Source organism: Cebus imitator, unplaced genomic scaffold (genome assembly GCF_001604975.1).
Source record: "Cebus imitator isolate Cc_AM_T3 unplaced genomic scaffold, Cebus_imitator-1.0 Scaffold83, whole genome shotgun sequence".
NCBI classification, from domain to species: Eukaryota; Metazoa; Chordata; class Mammalia; order Primates; family Cebidae; genus Cebus; species Cebus imitator.
In genome coordinates, this window is record NW_016107398.1 from 641,228 (window position 1) to 660,418 (window position 19,191).

General features: G+C 40.6%; 1 protein-coding gene across 1 annotated transcript in view; it reads left to right on the forward strand.

The window, feature by feature from the left end:
* Positions 1–19,191, forward strand: part of DAAM1 (dishevelled associated activator of morphogenesis 1) — a 191,472-nt gene that overhangs the window by 106,748 nt on the left and 65,533 nt on the right. Inside the window, exon 3 of the mRNA XM_037740467.1 lies at positions 6,372–6,461. Within this exon, the coding sequence (XP_037596395.1) occupies positions 6,372–6,461 (90 nt within the window). The remainder of the gene's footprint in view (positions 1–6,371; positions 6,462–19,191) is intronic.

Genomic DNA, 19,191 nt, shown 5'->3' on the forward strand with positions numbered 1-19,191 from the left:
AACCTCCGCCTCCTGGGTTCAGGCAATTCTCCTGCCTCAGCCTCCTGAGTAGCTGGGATTACAGGCATACGCCACCATGCCCACTTAATTTTTTGTATTTTTAGTAGAGACGGTGCTTCACCATGTTGACCAGGATGGTCTCGATCTCTTGACCTCGTGATCCACCCGCCTCGGCCTCCCAAAGTGCTGGGATTACAGTCTTAAGCCACCGTGCCTGGCCCGGGACCTGATTAAACTTCTGGATGGCAAAAGAAACTATCAAGAGAGTAGACATCCTACAGAATTAGAGAAAATATTTGCAAACTATGCATCTGACAAAGTTATAAAATCCATAATCTGTTTGAAACTTAAATCAGCAAGCAAAAAACAACCCAATGAAAAAAATGGACAGAAGACATTAAGAGACACTTCTCAAAAGAAGGCAGGCGTGTGGCCAATATGAAAAATGATTATCACTGTATTAGTCTGTTTTCACACTGCTGTAAACAACTACCTGAGACTGAGTCATTTACTAAGAAAAGAGGTTTAATTGACTTGCAGTTCAGCAGGCTTAACAGGAAGCATGACTGGGAGGCCTCAGGAAACATACAATCACGGCAGAAGGGGAAGCAAGCACGTTTTCCTAAGGTGGCAGGAGAGTTAGAGAGTGAAGGGGGCAGTACCACACACCTTTAAACCGTCAGATCTAATAGGAACTCACTCTCTCATCACAAGAATGGTGAGGGGGAATTCACCCCCATAATCCAGTTACCTCCCAGCAGGCCCCTCCCCTGACACAGGGGGATTACAATTTGACATGAGATTTGGGTAGGGATGCAGAGCCAAATCATATCAATCACTAGTCATTAGAGAAATGCAAATCAAACCCACAATGGGATATCATACCAGTCAGAATGGATATTATTTGAAGGTCAAAGAACAACAGATGCTGGTGAGGTCACAGAGAAAAGGGAACAGTTATACACTGCTGGTAAGAATGTAAATGAGTTCAGCTACTGTGGAAAGCAGTGTGATGATTTCTCAAAGAACTTAAAAAGGAACTAGCATTCGACCCAGAAATCCCACTATTGTGGGTATATAAACAAAGCAAACTAAGTTGTTCTCCTAAGAAGACATATGCACTTATATGTTCATTGCAGCACTATTCACAATAGCAGAGACATGGAATCAACCAAGATGTTCATCGACAGTGGACTGGATCAAGGAAATGTGATATATAGAAGTAGATTTAGATACAGATATGTACACACACACACACACACACACACACACACACACACACACACCATGGAATATTATGCAAGCATAAAAAGAACAAGATCATGTCCTTTGCAGCAGCACGTATGCTGCCAAAAGCCAGCATCCTTAGTGAACAAGCCCGGGAACAGAAAACTAAATATCACATGTTCTCACTTAGAAGTAGGAGCTAAACTTTTTGAAGACACATTGGACACAAAGATGGGAACAATAGAACCTGGGGACTTGAACAGAAAAGGTGGTGGGGGTGGTGGCAAATAATGCTCACTACCTTGGTGATGGGATCATTTGTACACAAAGCCTCTGTGACATGCAAGTTACCTATGTAACAAACCTGCACATGTACCCCTGGACCTAAAGTAAAAGGTTCAGTGTGATGCCTCCTGCTTTCACCTACTTTGTTAGTTGTATTCCTAGGTATTTTATTCTCTTTGTAGCAGTTGTGAACAGCAGTTCGTTCTTGATTTGGCTCTCTTTAAGTCTGCTATTGGTGTATAGGTATTTTTGTGATTTCTGCACATAGATTTTGTATCTTGAGACTTTGCTGAAGTTGCTTATCAGTTTCAGGAGAGATTTTGGGCTGAAACGATGGGGTCTTCTAAATATACAATCTTGTTGTATGCAAACAGACCATTTGCCTTCCTCCTTTCCTAATTGAATGCCATTTATTTCTTTTTCTTGCCCGATTTCTCTGGCTAGAACTTCCAATACTATATTGAATAAGAGTGGTAAGAGAGGGCATCCTTGTCTAGTGCCAGTTTTTAAAGTGAATGCTTCCAGTTTTTGCCCATTCAGTATGATATTGGCTGTGGGTTTGTCATAAATTGCTTTTATTATTTTGAGATACATTCCATCGATACCTAGTTTATTGGGAGTTTCTAGCATAAAGGCTGTTGAATTTTGTTGAAGGCCTTCTCTGCATCTATTGAGATAATCATGTGGATTTTGTCTTTGGTTCTGTTTATGTGGTGTATTATGTTTACAGACTTACCTATGTTGAACCAGTCCCCAGGATGAAGCCTATTTGATCGTGATGGATAAGCTTTTTGATGTGCTGTTGCAATCGGTTTGCCAGTTTTTATTGAAGATTTTTGTATCGATGTTCATCATGGATATTGGCCTGAAGTTTTCTTTTTCTGTTGAGTCTCTGCCTGGTTTTGGTATCAGGATGATAATGGTCTCATAAAATGATTTGGGAAGGATTCCTGTTTTTAGATTGTTTGGAATAGTTTCAGAAGGAGGGGTACTAGCTCTTCTTTGTATGTCTAATAGAATTCGGCTGTGAACCCATCTAGACCCCGGCTTTTTTTGGTTGGTAAGCTGTTAATTGCTGCCTCAACTTCAGCCCTTTTTATTGGTCTATTCAGGTTTTCAACTTCTTCCTGGTTTAGGCTTGGGAGGGTGCAAGTGTCCAGGAATTTATCCATTTCTTCCAGGTTTACTGGTTTATGTGCATAGAGGTGTTTGTAGTAATCTCTGATGGTAGTTTGTATTTCTGTTGAATCAGTGGTGATACCCCCTTTATCGTTTTTTACTGTATCTATTTGATTCTTCTCTCTTTTCTTTTTTATTAATCTGGCTAGCAGTCTGTATATTTTGTTGATCTTTTCAAAAAACAAGCTCCTAGGTTTATTTATTTTTTTGAAGGTTTTTTTGTATCTCTGTCTCCTTCATTTCTGTTCTGATCTTAGTTATTTGTTGTCTTCTGCTAGCTTTTGAGTTTTTCTGGTCTCGCTCCTCTAGTTCTTTCAATTTTAATGATAGGGTATCGATTTTAGATCTTTCATTGCTTCACATGTGGGCATTTATTGCTATAAATTTCCCTCTAGACACTACTTTAAGTGTGTCCCAGAGATTCTGGTAAATTGTGTCTTTGTTCTCGTTGGTTTGGAAGAACATCTTTATTTCTGCCTTCATTTCATTGTTTATCCAGTCAACATTCAAGAACCAGTTGTTCAGTTTCCATGAAGTTGTGTGGTTCTAAGTTATTTTCTTAATCCTGAGTTCTAATTTGATTGCACGGTGGTCTGAGAGACTGTTTGTTATGATTTCCGTTCTTTTGCATTTGCTGAGGAGTGATTTACTTCCAATTATGTGGTCAGTTTTACAGTAAGTGCAATGCGGTGTTGAGAAGAATGTATATTCTGTGGATTTGGGGTGGAGAGTTCTGTAGATGTTTATTAGCTTTGCTTGGTCCAGATCTGAGTTAAAGTCCTGTATATCCTTGTTAATTTTCTGTCTCGTTGATCTGTCTAATATTGACAGTGGAGTGTTAAAGTCTCCCGCTGTTATTATATGGGAGTCTAAGTCTGTTTGTAGGTCGTTAAGAACTTGCTATATGTATCTGGGTGCTCCTGTATTGGGTGCATATATGTTTAGGATTGTTAGCTCTTCTTGTTGCACTGATCCTTTTACCATTATGTAATGCCCTTTTTTGTCTCTTTTGATCTTTGTTGGTTTAAAATCTGTTTTATCTGAGACTAGGACTGCAACTCCTGCTTTTTTTTTGCTCTCCATTTGCTTGGTAAATCTTCCTCCATACCTTTATTTTGCATCTGTGTATGTCCTTACACATGAGATGGGTTTCCTGGATATAGCACACTGATGGGTTTTGACTTTTTATCCAATTTGTCAGTCTGTGTCTTTTGATTGGGGCATTTAGCCCCTTTACATTTAAGGTTAATATTGTTATGTGTGAATTTGATCCTGCCATTTTGATGCTAGCTGGTTGTTTTGCCCGTTAGTTGACACAGTTTCTTCATTGTGTAGATGTTCTTTACCATTTGGTATGTTTTTGGAGTGGCTGATACTGGTTGTACCTTTCTATGTTTAGTGCTTCTTTCAGGAGCTCTTGTAAGGCAGGCCTGGTGGTGATGAAATCTCTCAGCAATTGCTTGTTCATAAAGGATTTTATTTCTCCTTCGCTTGTGAAGCTTAGTTTGGCTGGATATGAATTTCTAAGTTGAAAGTTCTTTTCTTTAAGGATGTCGAATATTGGCCCCCACTCTCTTCTGGCTTGTAGGTTTTCTGCCAAGAGATCCACTGTGCATCTGATGGGCTTCCCTTTGTGGGTAATCTGGCCTTTCTCTCTGGCTGCCTTAGCATTTTTTCCCTCATTTCAACCCTGGTGAATCTAACGATTATGTGCCTTGGGGTTGCTCTTCTTGAGGAATATCTTTGTGGTATTCTCTGTATTTGCTGGACTTGAATGGTGGCCTGCCTTGCTAGGTTGGGGAAGTTCTGCTGGATAATATCCTGAAGGGCGTTTTCCAGCTTGGATTTATTCTCTCCATCAGATTCAGGTATGCCTATCAAACATAGATTAGTTCTTTTCACATAATCCCATATTTCTTGGAGTCTTCATTCATTTCTTTTCACTCTTTTTTCTCTAATCTTGCCTTCTCATTTTATTTCTTTGAGTTGATCTTCGATCTCTGATATCCTTCCTTCTGCTTGGTCAATTCAGCTATTGAAACTTATGTATGCTTCACGAAGTTCTCATGTTGTGCTTTTCAGCTCCATCAGGTCATTTATATTCTTCTCTAAGCTGTTTATTCTCATTAGCATTTTGTCAAACCTTTTTTCAAGGTTCTTAGTTTCTTTGTGTTGGGTTAGCGCATGTTCTTTTAACTCAGAGAAGTTTATTATTATCCATCTTTTTAAACCTGTTTCTGTCAATTCATCAGACTCATTCTCCATCCAGCTTTGTTCCCTTGCTGGTGAGGAGTTGTGATCCCTTGCAGGAGGAGAGGCATTCTGGTTTTGGGTGTTTTTATCCTTTTTGTGCTGATTTCTTCCCATCTTTGTGGATTTATCTACCTGTGGTCTTTGTAGTTGGTGACTTTTGGATCGGGTCTCTGCGTGGACGTACTTTTTGTTGATGATGAAGTTATTTATTTCTGGTTTTTGGTTTTCCTTCTAACCGTGAGGCCCCTCTGCTGTAGGACTGCTGGAGGTCTACTCCAGACCCTGCTTACCTGGGGATCACCTGCAGTGGCTGCAGAACAGTAAGGGTTTCTGCCAGTTTTTTTTTCTGTTATCTTTGTCCCAGAAGGATACCCCAGATGTCAGTCTGAGCTCTCCTTTGTGAGGTGTCTCTTTGGATATATGGGGGTCAGGGAGCTGCTTGAGGAGACAGTCTCACCATTGTAGGAGCTTAAGTGCTGAGATGTGAGCTCCGTTGTTCCACCGAGATCTGCTAGGCAGGTATGTTTAAGTCTGCTGCAGCCGAACTCATAACTGCCTTTTTTCTCAGGTGCTCTGTCCTGGGAAGGTGGGGCTTTATTTATAAGTTTCTGATGTGCTACTGCCTTTTTTCAGAGCTGCCCTGGCCAGCTGGGATGTTCCTAGTCACAGTCTGCCAGCAGAGGCGTTGCTGAGCTGCTGTGGCCTCTGCCCAGCTGCTGTGTGAATTTCCTTGTGGTTTTGTTTATAGGGGTATAGTCAGAACTGCCTTGGTGATGGCGGTCTGCCTCAGTAGTGGCGGTCTGCCTCAGTAATGGTGGACTGCCTCTGTAATGGCTGACTGCCTTGATAATGGCAGACTGGCTCAGTAGTGGTGGACTGCCTTGGTAATGGTGGACGCCCTTCCCCCTACAGAGCTGGACCATCCTGGGTCCAGCTGTGCTTGCTGTGAAACTCTCAATGTAGAGCATTTCAGATTGCTGGTCTTTGTCGGGGTGCGACCCACCGAGCCAGATCACCTGTCTCCCTGTTTCAGTCCCCTTTTTTTCAGTTGAATGGGTGGCTCTGTCTCCCAGGCATTCCAGGCGCCAGTTGAAACAGCTGCCCAGATTTGTGTGAGTTTTTACGCAGAGACCCGCTGCACCAGCCGAAACAGCCGTGCTGGAAGCTTGTGGTGTTTTTCAGCCCAGGAATCTCCTGGTCTGTGGGCAGTAATAACTTGTTTGGAAATGCGGTGATCACTCACCCTCTGTGTTGTTCTCTCTGCACTGCAGAGCTGTTCCTATTTGGCCATCTTGGATCCTCCTCTCAAGTTCATTTAAATATGTGTTGTTGTGTTGTTTTTTTTTTCTTCCTTGATGATACTGATAACATTCCCTACAGGAATAGCGTTTAACCTATGAAACACTAATTATTTTCTTTTTTCTCAGGATGAACTTGACCTCACAGACAAACACAGAGAAGCCATGTTTGCACTTCCAGCTGAGAAAAAATGGCAAATATACTGTAGCAAGAAAAAGGTAAGATTTTCATTGTGATTATGGTTAACTGGAAAATAATCATTTTGATTCCCTCTGCTCTTCCAATTTACCACTAGGATTGGACAGCTGTTTGTAATATGAAACCAGATTGAATGTGTTATGTTGTGGCTGTGGTGTTAGATGTAGCCAGTGCTACTGGCTGGATGATGTTTTTATCAACACTTCATTGGACTCTCCTCCATCTGTAACCATCATTCATAATCATGTGTAACTGAGACCTAAAATAACGTTTGCTTATGCAAGTTAGAAATTCGCCTCTGCTCTTTACACAGCAGTCTGTATACAGTTGTCTAGGACCTGGTATGGGGTCACAGCCACCTTCTGACAACTTTCCATTTCATCATCTTTCTGGTGTGGCCTCATCCCGTGCTCCAAGATGACTCTCCAGCCACTTCATGTTCCAAAACAAGAATGGAAGAAAGGGAAGAAGGCACAGGCTCCCCAACTCCCACTTTAAGGGACACATTCCTGGAGTTATATGTTTGACTCTCTCTCATATCCCACTGCTGGTTGCATGGCCACACTTGCTGAAAGGACCAAAGTCTTTATTCTGGGCAGTCACTTCCCATTTAAGATCTGGGGGTTCTGTTACTTCAAGAGATGAGAAGAATGGATATAGGGGACAGTGAAACACCAAAGCTCTTCTTATTCCCTAGTATCTGCGGCACCAGGCATTGCTCCATGGTGACTATATCTCCTGAAATATAGTGCACTCTGCTATCTTTTAAACGCTGTAGCAGATTCTGAGTATATCCTCACACCCATTTTGGGGACTAATCCTGTTCATGGCCACCTTTTACCACTTTTCCTTCTGTTCCAGCAGAGACTTAAACCAAGATGGGGTAATGAGAAGAGCAGGGCTAGCACCTAGCTCTCCAGCAGGCAGTGGACACTTTGATTACTTACTCCTGACCCAGGGAAACAGGAACAAACCACAATAATCCAATATTTTTTCAAGACACCACTAGGGAACCTTTTACTAGGTGAAACCAATATGCGGGTTGGGACCTCCTGTTTGGCATCTCTCAGCACATCTGCCCCCTCTTTGCTACCTTGTGTAATTGCCCTGTGTCACTCTCCTGGGAGCATCTTAAATTACTCAGTAAAGGGACTCTCTGCCTAGCAGTGAGCCTGTGTGAGTGGCTCTCCATCTGACTTTATGCCTTTGATGAAGAGACACCATGTCTCATCCATCTTTGTAACTCCAGCATCTGATACTTTGAAGTGAATGCATGATGACTGAACCACTGAATTGTCATTAGTGTTATACTGAATACTGTCAAAAAAACTAAAGCACATTAATTTTCCACCTGAGCAGTTGTAATTGGTATAACTTGTGTCGGATTTGGTTCTGGTGGCCTTTGCTGAGAAATGTGGTCAGCCATAACCCCTCAGTATGATCTCTGAGCCTCTATCAGATTATTCCCAAACTGAAGCCTTAAGAGTTCTTAATCGAGTGGTAACCAGTATGATACCATTGTGAAATAAATGTCTTCCTCTCCTGTTCTGCCCTTTCCCTTTGTATACATTGAACCAACTAGAAAACCTCTCTGTTGAACTGATTGTCATGGCTCAAGAAACAAATACGATACATTGAGAAAGAATTTTAAGATGAAATAAAATGTGTTCAGTTCTGAAACTGGTGTCATATAGTCTTTGGAAACAAGGGAACTTTTTGCACTGTCATCTTAAAAACCTGCCACTAGAACCTAGAAAGAGAAATCCTCATGTTGCAGGTAAACACAGAGGACATTGTCTATTTTGGCTCATGCTAGTGCAGATTTTTTCTGAAAATTAGGAAACAATACAAAGAAGGGATTGAGAATGTTCACTAGAGGAAAGAAAAGGGCAGGAAAATGGGAGCAGCTTACTGAGAGGAAAGTTTTCTTCTTTCCCAGATTTTATTACACCCTTGACAGCAATAGAAAGTTAATCATGGAAACTACTGCCCCTTAGATTAGAAAAGGCAAACCCTGGAGAATAGTAATGACCTCGGGCTTGCAGCTGCTGCTCATTTTTCAATTTCCACACCTATCAAATCCCCTTGCAAACCTCATCTCAAGTGTGCAGGATGTGGGGTTTGCTTTTTGTAGGAGGATGGTTATGGATGTGGCCACTGGCCTCAGAATCTCACGTTTTGACAGATGAGCCTTTCTTACTAGTACCTGGCCAGATTGCACAAACCTTTGAGAATGCACTTCTCCTTCTAGCCTCATTCCAACAGCTTGGCTTCCTTATATGACTTAGCAATCAGTGGAAAAGCCATTTTAACTCGTTAGGGAATCTCATGGGCTTCTAGATTTGCCTCACTTTAAAATGGATGGTAACATTGCTTGACCAAAGATTTTCTTGATTTGAGCTTCTAACACTGTTAAACTGAACTTTTAGGGCACTGCAATAAATACACAATGAATATGAGAACACAAAAACTGAACCAGGAGAAGGATATTATGTTTACCTCTTTTCAGAGAATGTAATTTCCTGAGGGACAGGTTGCCCATTCTCAGAATGGAGGCCCATGGTGGCCATCCTTAATATTAAGAACAGATTATTTTCCTTGGAACATCTCTTGTGTAGCCTATTCAAATTGGGCTTATCACCAGCAAGCCAAGCCACATCCATTTCTCAGGCTGAGGAAAGCTACACCTCAGGGCTCTGTCAACATTTCCCATCTTTCAAGATTAGAACACAGGGCATTACAGACATTCTCACACATAGTAAAGTCATAGAGTAAGGGGCCACTGGAGCCAACTGAAACAGATGGTGTGAGCTGGTGAAAAGCAAACTTTCCATGTAAAAATGAACAGAAGTTGTCAAGGCCAGTGAGCCTGGGACCGAAAGACAGGGCCAAGCTTGGCTCAGCCAAGTGTCTGTTTCCCTGTGCAACAGCGACTAGAGTCCCGGCAGCAGCTATCTGCTTATCAGGCTTTCTGCTCATTTATGAAACTTCTCTATCTCCGTCTCTGGTTGAAAACCTATTTCCAGAGCCAAAATGAAAGCAGAAAGTATTTCGCAGACTAAAATGGTTGTAAAGAAGTTAATTGAAATTTTGTCTAATTGAGTAATATCTGGTAGGGGAGTAAGAGATGGATGTTGAGGCCTTGTTGAAAGTCCAAACAAATCTAAAACTTACTGGACTGGTTGGTCATCCTTGCTTTGTCACAGACAGCAATCTGCTGTCATTTTTTTTTTTTTTTAACTTTCATAAAAGGTCCAAAAAAGATTCTGTTGGTTGGGATGGGGTATTTTCAGATAGGAAATGTTTGTGGTTCTTATCTTTAAAGGTAATTCCCTTTTTAGTTCCAATCACAACATACTCTTTTGTTTAAATGAGGTTTTTCCCAGTCTCTAGCCAGAAACTGCATCTGTTAACAATCTTTTGGACTTTAAACTGAAGCTTTTTAAACAATGAGCCATCTGACCACAAAAGGCATCTGGCCATACTGTATTTGCTTATTGTTAACATGATTTTTAAATCCTGGGAAAAGTAAGGAGTAAGTCTTTAGAGAGGAGAAAATAAAATGGGTATATACATGTCTTATGCTGACAGCAATCTTAACAGCACACGAAGAAATAATCTTTAATTGCTGTTCTGCAAATTAAAGATTTGCAAATGTATAAGTTGTGTCACTTAACCGGTCCTTATTAGTATCCAGAAAATACTTGTACCCCTCCTTGGGTGTCGGAGTTTGCAAAGTAAGTAAATGGGGGCTATAGACACTGTTAGCTGTGATGACAGCAGATATTTGAGGCAAAGATGAGGATTTGATGATTCTGCCTAGTTTTTCCTGCTTTGTTTCTGATCTCTAAAGCCAAAGCTTAAGTAAATGGTATTAGATTGTTCTTATTACATTTCTGTGTGTTCTGAGTTCCACTTTGGGGAAGGTGAGTTTTTCCTCTGCTGCTGTTGGATTCTACCTTAATTAAATCATTCAATAATCTTGCCTATCCCGGCTGCAGTTCCGGTATCGTGATTTCTGCAAACTTGATCTGGTACTAGGTACATACTGAAGACATCCAGGGAAAGTGGCTGAAAGTTCAGCTAGTACTTTTCATTGAAAAGATCCTTAATTTGGTTTGTGTACCCGGATTGGATCCATTCCTCACTCTTCCCTACAAAAAGGAATTCGTTTACCACATTTACAAAAAGATTAAAGTTGTATTGTGTGTGGCCATTGGGATGCAATTCTTTCAGTTCCTGGAGAGGTGAAGCCCTCCTGTGTTTACAGTGCTAGAGAGGCAGTAGCTTGAGCAAAACATGGCATTACACAGATTTAAATGAACTTGTGTTAAAGTAGTGGAATTAAAGACAAACCATCCATTTCTACCCAAACTAGCTGGAAAATGAGGAGACAAGATGAGATATTGGTCCTCTGGTTCTTCCCAATATCCTAATGAGAAAAGGGGTAAACTGAGAAGGGAAGCAGTGGCTGGGCACTGGGCCTGAAGATGTGAGAGGGAGGAGAAGTTAGATGTCCTCTTCTTTCTTGTACTGTGATTGATTAAATATACAGTAGAGTGAGCATTGGATTTCCAGGTGCCCACTTTGCTAGGTGTTAAGATTTGGGAGAGGGAACCAGTAAAAGGGAAAAAACTAGACTTCAGTGGCAATATTACTAGACTTCTTCGGAAGTACCTGGTTCAGTCTTCTGCAATTGAGTTTTCAACTCCGGTGATGGGTTCAAACTGGCATTTGTGCTCTTACTTGATAAGGGCTTATAGAAAGTGGCAGAAACAGCAGTGAATAGAAAGAAATTTATCTGCCTTTTCCTCCCTGCTTCTCCAAAGACTGTATAAGGAAAGCATAGTCATTGCAGAACAACCAGCATTCTAGACTCTGAAGGCTCTGAAATTCTCTGTCTTATCTACGTAGTCCCTGACATTGAGAGAGGAGGATTTGTGTATAATCCCATATTGAAACAGTAAGAAATAACAAGCTTCGAGTATCTGGTGTTTCACACATCAAAGCAATGCAGTTGATGAAGGGCAAGGGAAGTTAGTGTGTGATTTGTTTGTTGTGTATTATCTTCTCTGGGACAGAGTAAACTAGACAGAGCATCTAGACTCTTGGCTAGATTCTGAGGATGATTAAAAAGTGAGATACAACCTCATGCCAGCTAGAATGGAGATCATTAAAAAATCAGGAGACAACAGATGCTGGAGAGGATGTAGAGAAATAGGAACTCTTTACACTGCTGGTAGGAGTGTGAATTAATTCAACCACTGTGGAAGACAGTATGGCAATTCCTCAAGGAACTAGAAATAGAAATAGCATTTGACCCAGCAATCCCATTAGTGGGTATATACCCAAAGGATTATAAATCATTCTATTATAAAGACACATGCACACAAATGTTTATTGCATCACTGTTCACAATAGCAAAGACTTGGAACCAATCCAAATGCCCATCAGTGATAGACTGGATAAGGAAAATGTGGCACATATATACCATGGAATACTATGCAGCCATAAAAAAAGGATGAGTTCATGTCCTTTGCAGGGACATGGATGAAACTAGAAACCATCATTGTCAGCAAACTGACACAAGAACAGAAAACCAAACACCACATATTCTCACTCATAAGTGGGTACTGAACAATGAGAACACATGGACACAGGGAGGGGAACATCACACACCAGGGCCTGGGGTTTGTGGGGCTAGGGGAAGAATAGCAGGGGGTGAGGGGATTGGGAAGGGGTAGCATTAGGAGAAATACCTAATGTAGCTGACTGGGCGATGGATGCTGCAAACCACAACCATGGCATCTGTGTACCTATGTAACAAACCTGCACGATCTGCGCATGTACCCCAGAACTTAATGTATAATAAATATATTTTTTAAAAAATAAGCCAAATTTATTGGAGTGGATGGCCCTGGTAGGAGAAGCAAATAGAATCAAATAATAATCAAGTGTCGTCATAAGCTTTATAAAAGGGTAAGCAGACAGGCTCTGGGGCACAGAGGAAGGAGCAGCCAACCTCTAGGTGTGCATATGTGTGACTGAGACAACCATTCCCTCACCACTTTGACCCGCCATTGGTTACAGCAGTGAGAGTTGATGTTTGGCTTTGATCTCATCATCTAGAAACTGGCTCCTTTTTCAACATTTGAGCTATATTTACATGTACTGTACACTTTCCCTTTTGATTTCTATTTTGTTTTCTGTCCCTTTGCCATTGCTTAAAAGGTCAAGTTTGGACTATTGACTGAATCTGATCTTTGCTAAACACAATTTGTAGATCCTGTTAGGAAATCTGTAAAAGGCTTGAACTTTTGAAGAACAAAGTCAGTGCAGGGGAAGACTAAAATAATTGAGGCTTGTTCAGTCTAAGAAAGAGAGTCAGATGGAAACTCCAACACTAGCTAATGTTCAGTGGATGTGCCCCAATGAAACTGTTTTATTGGTCAAAATATTACCAAATTCCAATTGGTCAATAGGAGCTGCCCTAAGCCCTCCCACTAAAAGCCACCCTGACAATCTGGCCCTTCTCCCAAAGACCCACAGGTCTTCCCCCATGAGTCTAGAACGGAAGGGCTAACTCCTGGTCCGGCACAGCCTGGAACTTCACTGCCCTGTTCCTACACTGCATCATTGGTTCTTATTCATCAATGCGCTTGTTACACTGGTTGGTCAACATTTTGAATATTGATCTGCGGATGTTGGCCGAAACCATTTGGTAATGTGGGTCCAGAGTCTGGAACGTTGCTGTTCTAAAAAGTGGTAAGAGATGTAGAAGAGGAATTTTGTGCGAGAATGTTTTTGGCAATGTTGTCCCTAAAAGCCAATGACTGTGAACAACTTAGAGGATAGCCACACTGTAGCCATAGCCATACTATGCATGCAGACAGCAGAGCATCTTGCAGCCAGGGAAAAATAGGTTTCTAAAGAAATGTTGGCCGGGCGCGGTGGCTCAAGCCTGTAATCCCAGCACTTTGGGAGGCCGAGGCGGGTGGATCACGAGGTCAATAGATCGAGACCATCCTGGTCAACATGGTGAAACCCCGTCTCTACTAAAACTACAAAAAATTAGCTGGGCATGGTGGCGCGTGCCTGTAATCCCAGCGACTCAGGAGGCTGGGGCAGGAGAATTGCCTGAACCCAGGAGGCGGAGGTTGCGGTGAGCCGAGATCGCGCCATTGCACTCCAGCCTGGGTAACAAGAGCGAAACTCCGTCTCAAAAAAAAAAAAAGAAAGAAATGTTAATGACATGGGACTCTGCTTAGCATGTAATAGCAAGATTTTTAAAAAGATACAGTAAGTCTACTCCTCTCCCATCCATGGTTTTGCTTTCCATGGTTTCACTTACCTACAGTGAACTCAGATCCAAAAATAAGTGACTACAGGACAGTAAGATGTTTTGACAAAGAGAGAGACCATACTCACATAACTTTTATTACAGTCTATTGTTATCATTGTTCACTTTTATTATTATTGTTGATAATCTCTTGCTGTGCCTAATTTATAAATTAAACTTTATCATAGGTATGTATATGGAAAAAAAAAGTGTTTGTAGGGTTCAGTACTATCCAATCTGAGGTTTCCAGCATCTACTGGAGGTCGTAGAATGTGTCCCTCATAGATAAAGGGGAACTACTGTAAAACTTTGTAATTAGTGGAATCAAATGTCTGTCAAAGTATGTATCAAGAGGTAGGTGGACATAAAAGTAATTGTGAGCTAGAATTGTGGGTGATTCCAAGTTTTCTGAAGCACATTATTCTCTCTTTTACCTTAAAATATTTTTTCCTGATTGTAAAAAATAAAATTGCTCTGTTTAAAAATTCATGCAGTGCATTTTATATTAGGCTTTAGCCAGAGAAGCGGGACCACTGGGACATGGTCTGTTTCTCTCTGTCTCAACAGATGTGGTTCAGCTTAGCCAACTTGAAGCTTACAAAGTCACCACATATTTCTATTAAAATTAGGATAAAAAAATAAATATTTAAAATGCAGCCAATGCTTGTGTTGTCAAGACAATGTTGGCATATTTTTTTTTTGTCCAGCTCAATTTCTCCCCCTCCTCCCTCTCTCTCTCTCTCTCTCTCTCTCTCTCTCTCTCTCTCTCTCACTGTCTCTGTCTCTCACTTTTTACTCTTACCTAGGGAGAGTAAAGCAAAGGTTAATCCAGAAACCACCCAGGTTTTAGCACACTTATCTATTTAAGCAGTGACTCTGAAAACATAGTGATTGTGGCCCTGATGAGATGCTCCTGGTTTTCTGCCCAGAAACCCCTTGTGGGCATGTTTCTCATTGTCCTTGCCCTCCTAAGTGCTATCATCTCAAAGCTAGTAACCCATTTCCTTTCTTTATTTTCTTTTTATTGCAAAAGGCAGCACTATTAAAATGAACACCGAATTTTAGATCTGAAGTGTGAAATACTGTTCATTCAGATTCTCGCCTTCTGACAGTCAAGTCAATGTTAGATTATAGTCTAACAAAAAGCAATTCATTTTTGAATATTTATTTGCCTCCTCTTCCTCCTCTGTCCTCTAATTCCTTTGTTTAATGATACCAGTGTTGGGTATTATTTTTATATTCCTGTCAGCTTTACCACTTGTGTCATTTGTCCCTACAACCACCCCTGCCTTGTGTATCCAGAATGGTCCTGTGCCTACAGTGTGCATTTTCATAAATGTTGCTTCTCAGTAGATGCCCATTCTCTTAATGAAGCAGCAGTAAGTGAATGTACTCAAAGGTTGAACCGAAACATTAGCTGTCTTTTCTCTTTGGTGCTTCGAGAATTGAATTAATCTGCAATATTGTGGACAACTTTTGGAGCCATCTGTTGGGTATAACAGTTTGGCCACTTTTTTTTTTTTTTTTTGGAGACAGAGTCTCGCTCTGTCGCCCAGGCTGAAGTATAGTGGCGTGATCTCGGCACACTGCAACCTCTACCTACTGGGTTCAAGTGATTCTTCTGCCTCAGCCTCCAGAGTAGCTGGAACAACAGGTGTGTGCCACCATGCCTGGCTAATTTTTGTATTTTTAGTAGAGATGGGGTTTCACCATATTGGCCAGGCTGGTCTCAAACTCCTGACCTCATGATCTGCCTGCCTTAATGCTGGGATTACAGGCATGAGCCACTGTGCCCGGCCAAGTTTAGCCACTTATTAAATAAAATTTAAATTTGTACTCTGCTGCTTAGAAAAGGTAGGTGGTTGATGAACATCTTCAGTTTTGAAATAAGAGTATTTTTTGATGAAAACATTGCTACTGCTGTTGTTTGCAATGGGGGAAAATCCCTTTATAGGACCCAACACAAAGAGATTTCATTAAGTAAGCCAATTTTTCCAAATAACTAAGTTATTAGGTCAAAGTGAGCCAGATTCACAAATGCCCTGTTCAACCGCACATTTGCTCAAAAGTTGCAGCATTATAATTCAATAGTGCATTCTAACTATGTTATTTCTGAACTTAACGAAACAAAACTTCAGTGTTGGGAAGATAACGTTTCAGCACATTTGCAGATACTGTTATTATTAGAAGTATTAAATGTAATTACTAGAGCAACCATTCTAGGTTCCAATAAATTGACACTCTCAAATTTTCTAACAGATAAAACTAAGCCTCTGATGATTTTCCTCTCAAGTCATGAGATATAAACTATTGCTTTCTGGTTGATTACTTTTTATTGTGAAAACATTAAATATACAAAAAAGTACAGAATATAATAAATACCCATATTTAACAAATGCTAGTAACATTTTACCATATTCACCTCAGATTTTTTTTTAAAAAAAAGAAATAAAACATTATAAATATAGTTGAAGCCCAAAGGTGACTGCTCTTCTGATGGTAGTTTGTGTTTCTTTTACTTACCCATATATTTATAGCCTAACTCCATGTGCGTTTGTTCCTAAACAGTATATACTGTTTCTTCATTTTAACTGCTGTATAGTGTTCGATTTTATGAACATGCCACAGTTTATCCCCATTAGACCATGCTTATTTTCAGTTTTTCTTACTACTTAAAAACATTACGATGAATGTGTTTGTGCATATATTCAAGAATTTCTCTAGAATAGAAACCTAGACATGTAGTTATTAAGTTGTTTGATGTGAACATTTTCACCTTTAATTGCTCTCCAAAGTGGTTATAATAACTTATGCGTGCAGTGAATTACTTGTCAACCATGTGTAGAGTTGGTACTGTCTGAGGGAAGGAAACTAATATCTCATTACTCTGATCAGTCATTTTATAAAAGTTTAAATGTTTTCAGTATAAGAAACTGTCATTGAAGTTTTCAGTTTTTTCCCCTATGTCTCACAAATCAAATTGAAGTAAAAATTACTATAATAAAAAGTGCTCATTAAAAACAAAAACTCAAAGTTTAGAAAATTAAATGTATTCTATTCAAATACATACAAAGCCATACAAAAGTACAAAAATATTAGAAGTATATTAAGGTCTAGATGAGTGAACCATACACAGAACAAACCAAATAAATATTGAGTGAATTGTTCATATTGTTCAAATGAATTGTTTAAATGAACAATTCACTCAATATTTATTTGGTTTGCTCAGTGTATGGCTCACTCTTCCTTTCGTCTAGACCTCTTTGCACCCTGATTTCCAGACCAGGCAAATTGCCCTTCCATCTTTAGCAAGCTCTTGACTGATATTTGCCGTCACTGAACACAGGAAGTTCCTCTGAGGCATCTGCCACTTCCCTGGTTGGTGACTAAAGTGCAGGTGCAGAATCAACACATCTGCACAAGCAAGCAGAGGGACTGTGGCTGGGACTCATGAAATCAGCCTCTTCTTCCTCTAGCCAGAGCAACTTTATCTTGAGCATTTCTTTATAAAAGTTTTGAGACTCTCTCCTTTTCCTTGATTCCTTTGGCTATTCAGAAGTTGAGAGGCCTAACTGGCTATCTAGCCCCTATTCCTAAATTTTGAGCTAGTTTCTACACACAGGTCAATTTGTGGATTTGGGGGTTGTTGATTCCTTAGTCTGTAAGTACTTTTCTTTGTTGTTTACAGAACTGTAAAAGCAGTATAAATGAGTCTGCTTTGTGTATATTGTCTCTCTCTTGTGCTAATACAGGTTGAGTATACCATATCTGAAACTTTAAAATCCAAAGCTTCTAAAGAGAGTGCCAACATGGCTCTCAAAACAAATGCTCATTGGAGTTGAGATTTTCAGATTTTTGGATTAGGGAAGATGAACAGGTATGTATACTGCAAATATTCCAAAATCTGAAAGAAAAAAATCCAAAATTTGAAACAATTCCAAAATACGCAAGCACTTTAGTTAACCCAAACTTGCATTTCTTCAGTGAGTAACACCCCCTTACTCAAGGTCTTGCATTCCCTGTAACTGTGGAACACCAGCCTGGAAGAGAGTGGAAGAGAATGTCCTTGTGTTTATGTTCATTTATAATCCAACAATAACAAAAATAAGTTAGCAATATACAGCTGAGAAAAAGTAAGACAGATTAGTTGGACAACCCAATTAATGGTGAGTCATGGGGAGCATGAGGGTAGTGTGTCCTGTGGAACTCTCTTGGGCTAGAGAGGCAACTCCCTCAGCATCAATCAGGGCTTGTCACTCATGCCTGCATTGGTGCTGCATGGTGGGAAGAATGCTCCTGTCTTGGCTGCTATCCCTGGAGGGGATTTGGAATGTACGCTCTAAATGGCAGTCCTGGAAGACAGTGGTTCTCGACTTTCACAGAACAGCAATCTTTGGCCCTCAAGTTATTCTTAAGCAGGTTCCTTTTAACAGCTCTGGTGCAGGAAAAACTCGGTTGTGTGTCAGTTGCTGAGGTAGGAGTGTGACTATCTTGGAGTCCTCCATGGTTGCCACAGAATATTAACAACAGTGCTGTCGTGGAACCAAGATTCTAAAGGTTTGCAAGATTCTTTGAACTCCTTGCCTGAGTGTGTTGAAGAATAAGGGCATGGCGCCATTTCATTTCCAAAATTCTTCAATCTGCAAATGCAGAATTTCACTAGTCATGAAAATGGACTCCTATGGTGTCCTGTGGAACTCAGAGTAAGTTTGTTTAGAGAGTCTGAGCAAAGTTTCAATAATCTGAGTAAATAGTCTCTGATGTGTATCTCACATCTGAGAATCCACAAGGAGCTGTCCATTCTGGCTACCTCCTGAGGGACATACAGCACTGGAGACGTGCTAGACCGATGCACACCCTTTGTTACAGCATTCCTTAGAACTGTGGCTTCCTGCCCTGGAGCAGTGGAGTACTAAAAACCTCAAGCAAAACTAGCATAAAGGTTTATTTTGATTGCTAGCTCTGAACAATTGGGGGTAGATGCCTAGAGCACTTTGAGAAGCATTCAGAGGTTATGAATGATTTCAGTAAGAAATAGGGCCAGGTGCCGTGGCTCACTGCTGTAACCCTAGCACTTTGGGAGGCCAAGGCAGATCATATGAGGTCAGGAGTTCAAGACCAGCCTGGCCAACATGGTGAAAACCCATCTCTACTAAAAATACAAAATTAGCTGGGCATGGTGGTGTGTGCCTATAATTCTAGCTACTTGGGAGGCTAAGGCACAAAAATTGCTTGAACCCGGGAGGTGGAGGTTGCAGTGAGCTGAGATTGTACCACTGCACTCTAGCCTTTTTAAAAAAAAAGAAAAGAAAAATAGCAGCATCTGCCATGACATATGATGGAGAATGTGGCAAATATTTGCTATCTCTGTCTTTAAAGGGTCCTCTTGCCACTAGATTATGGTCAGATTC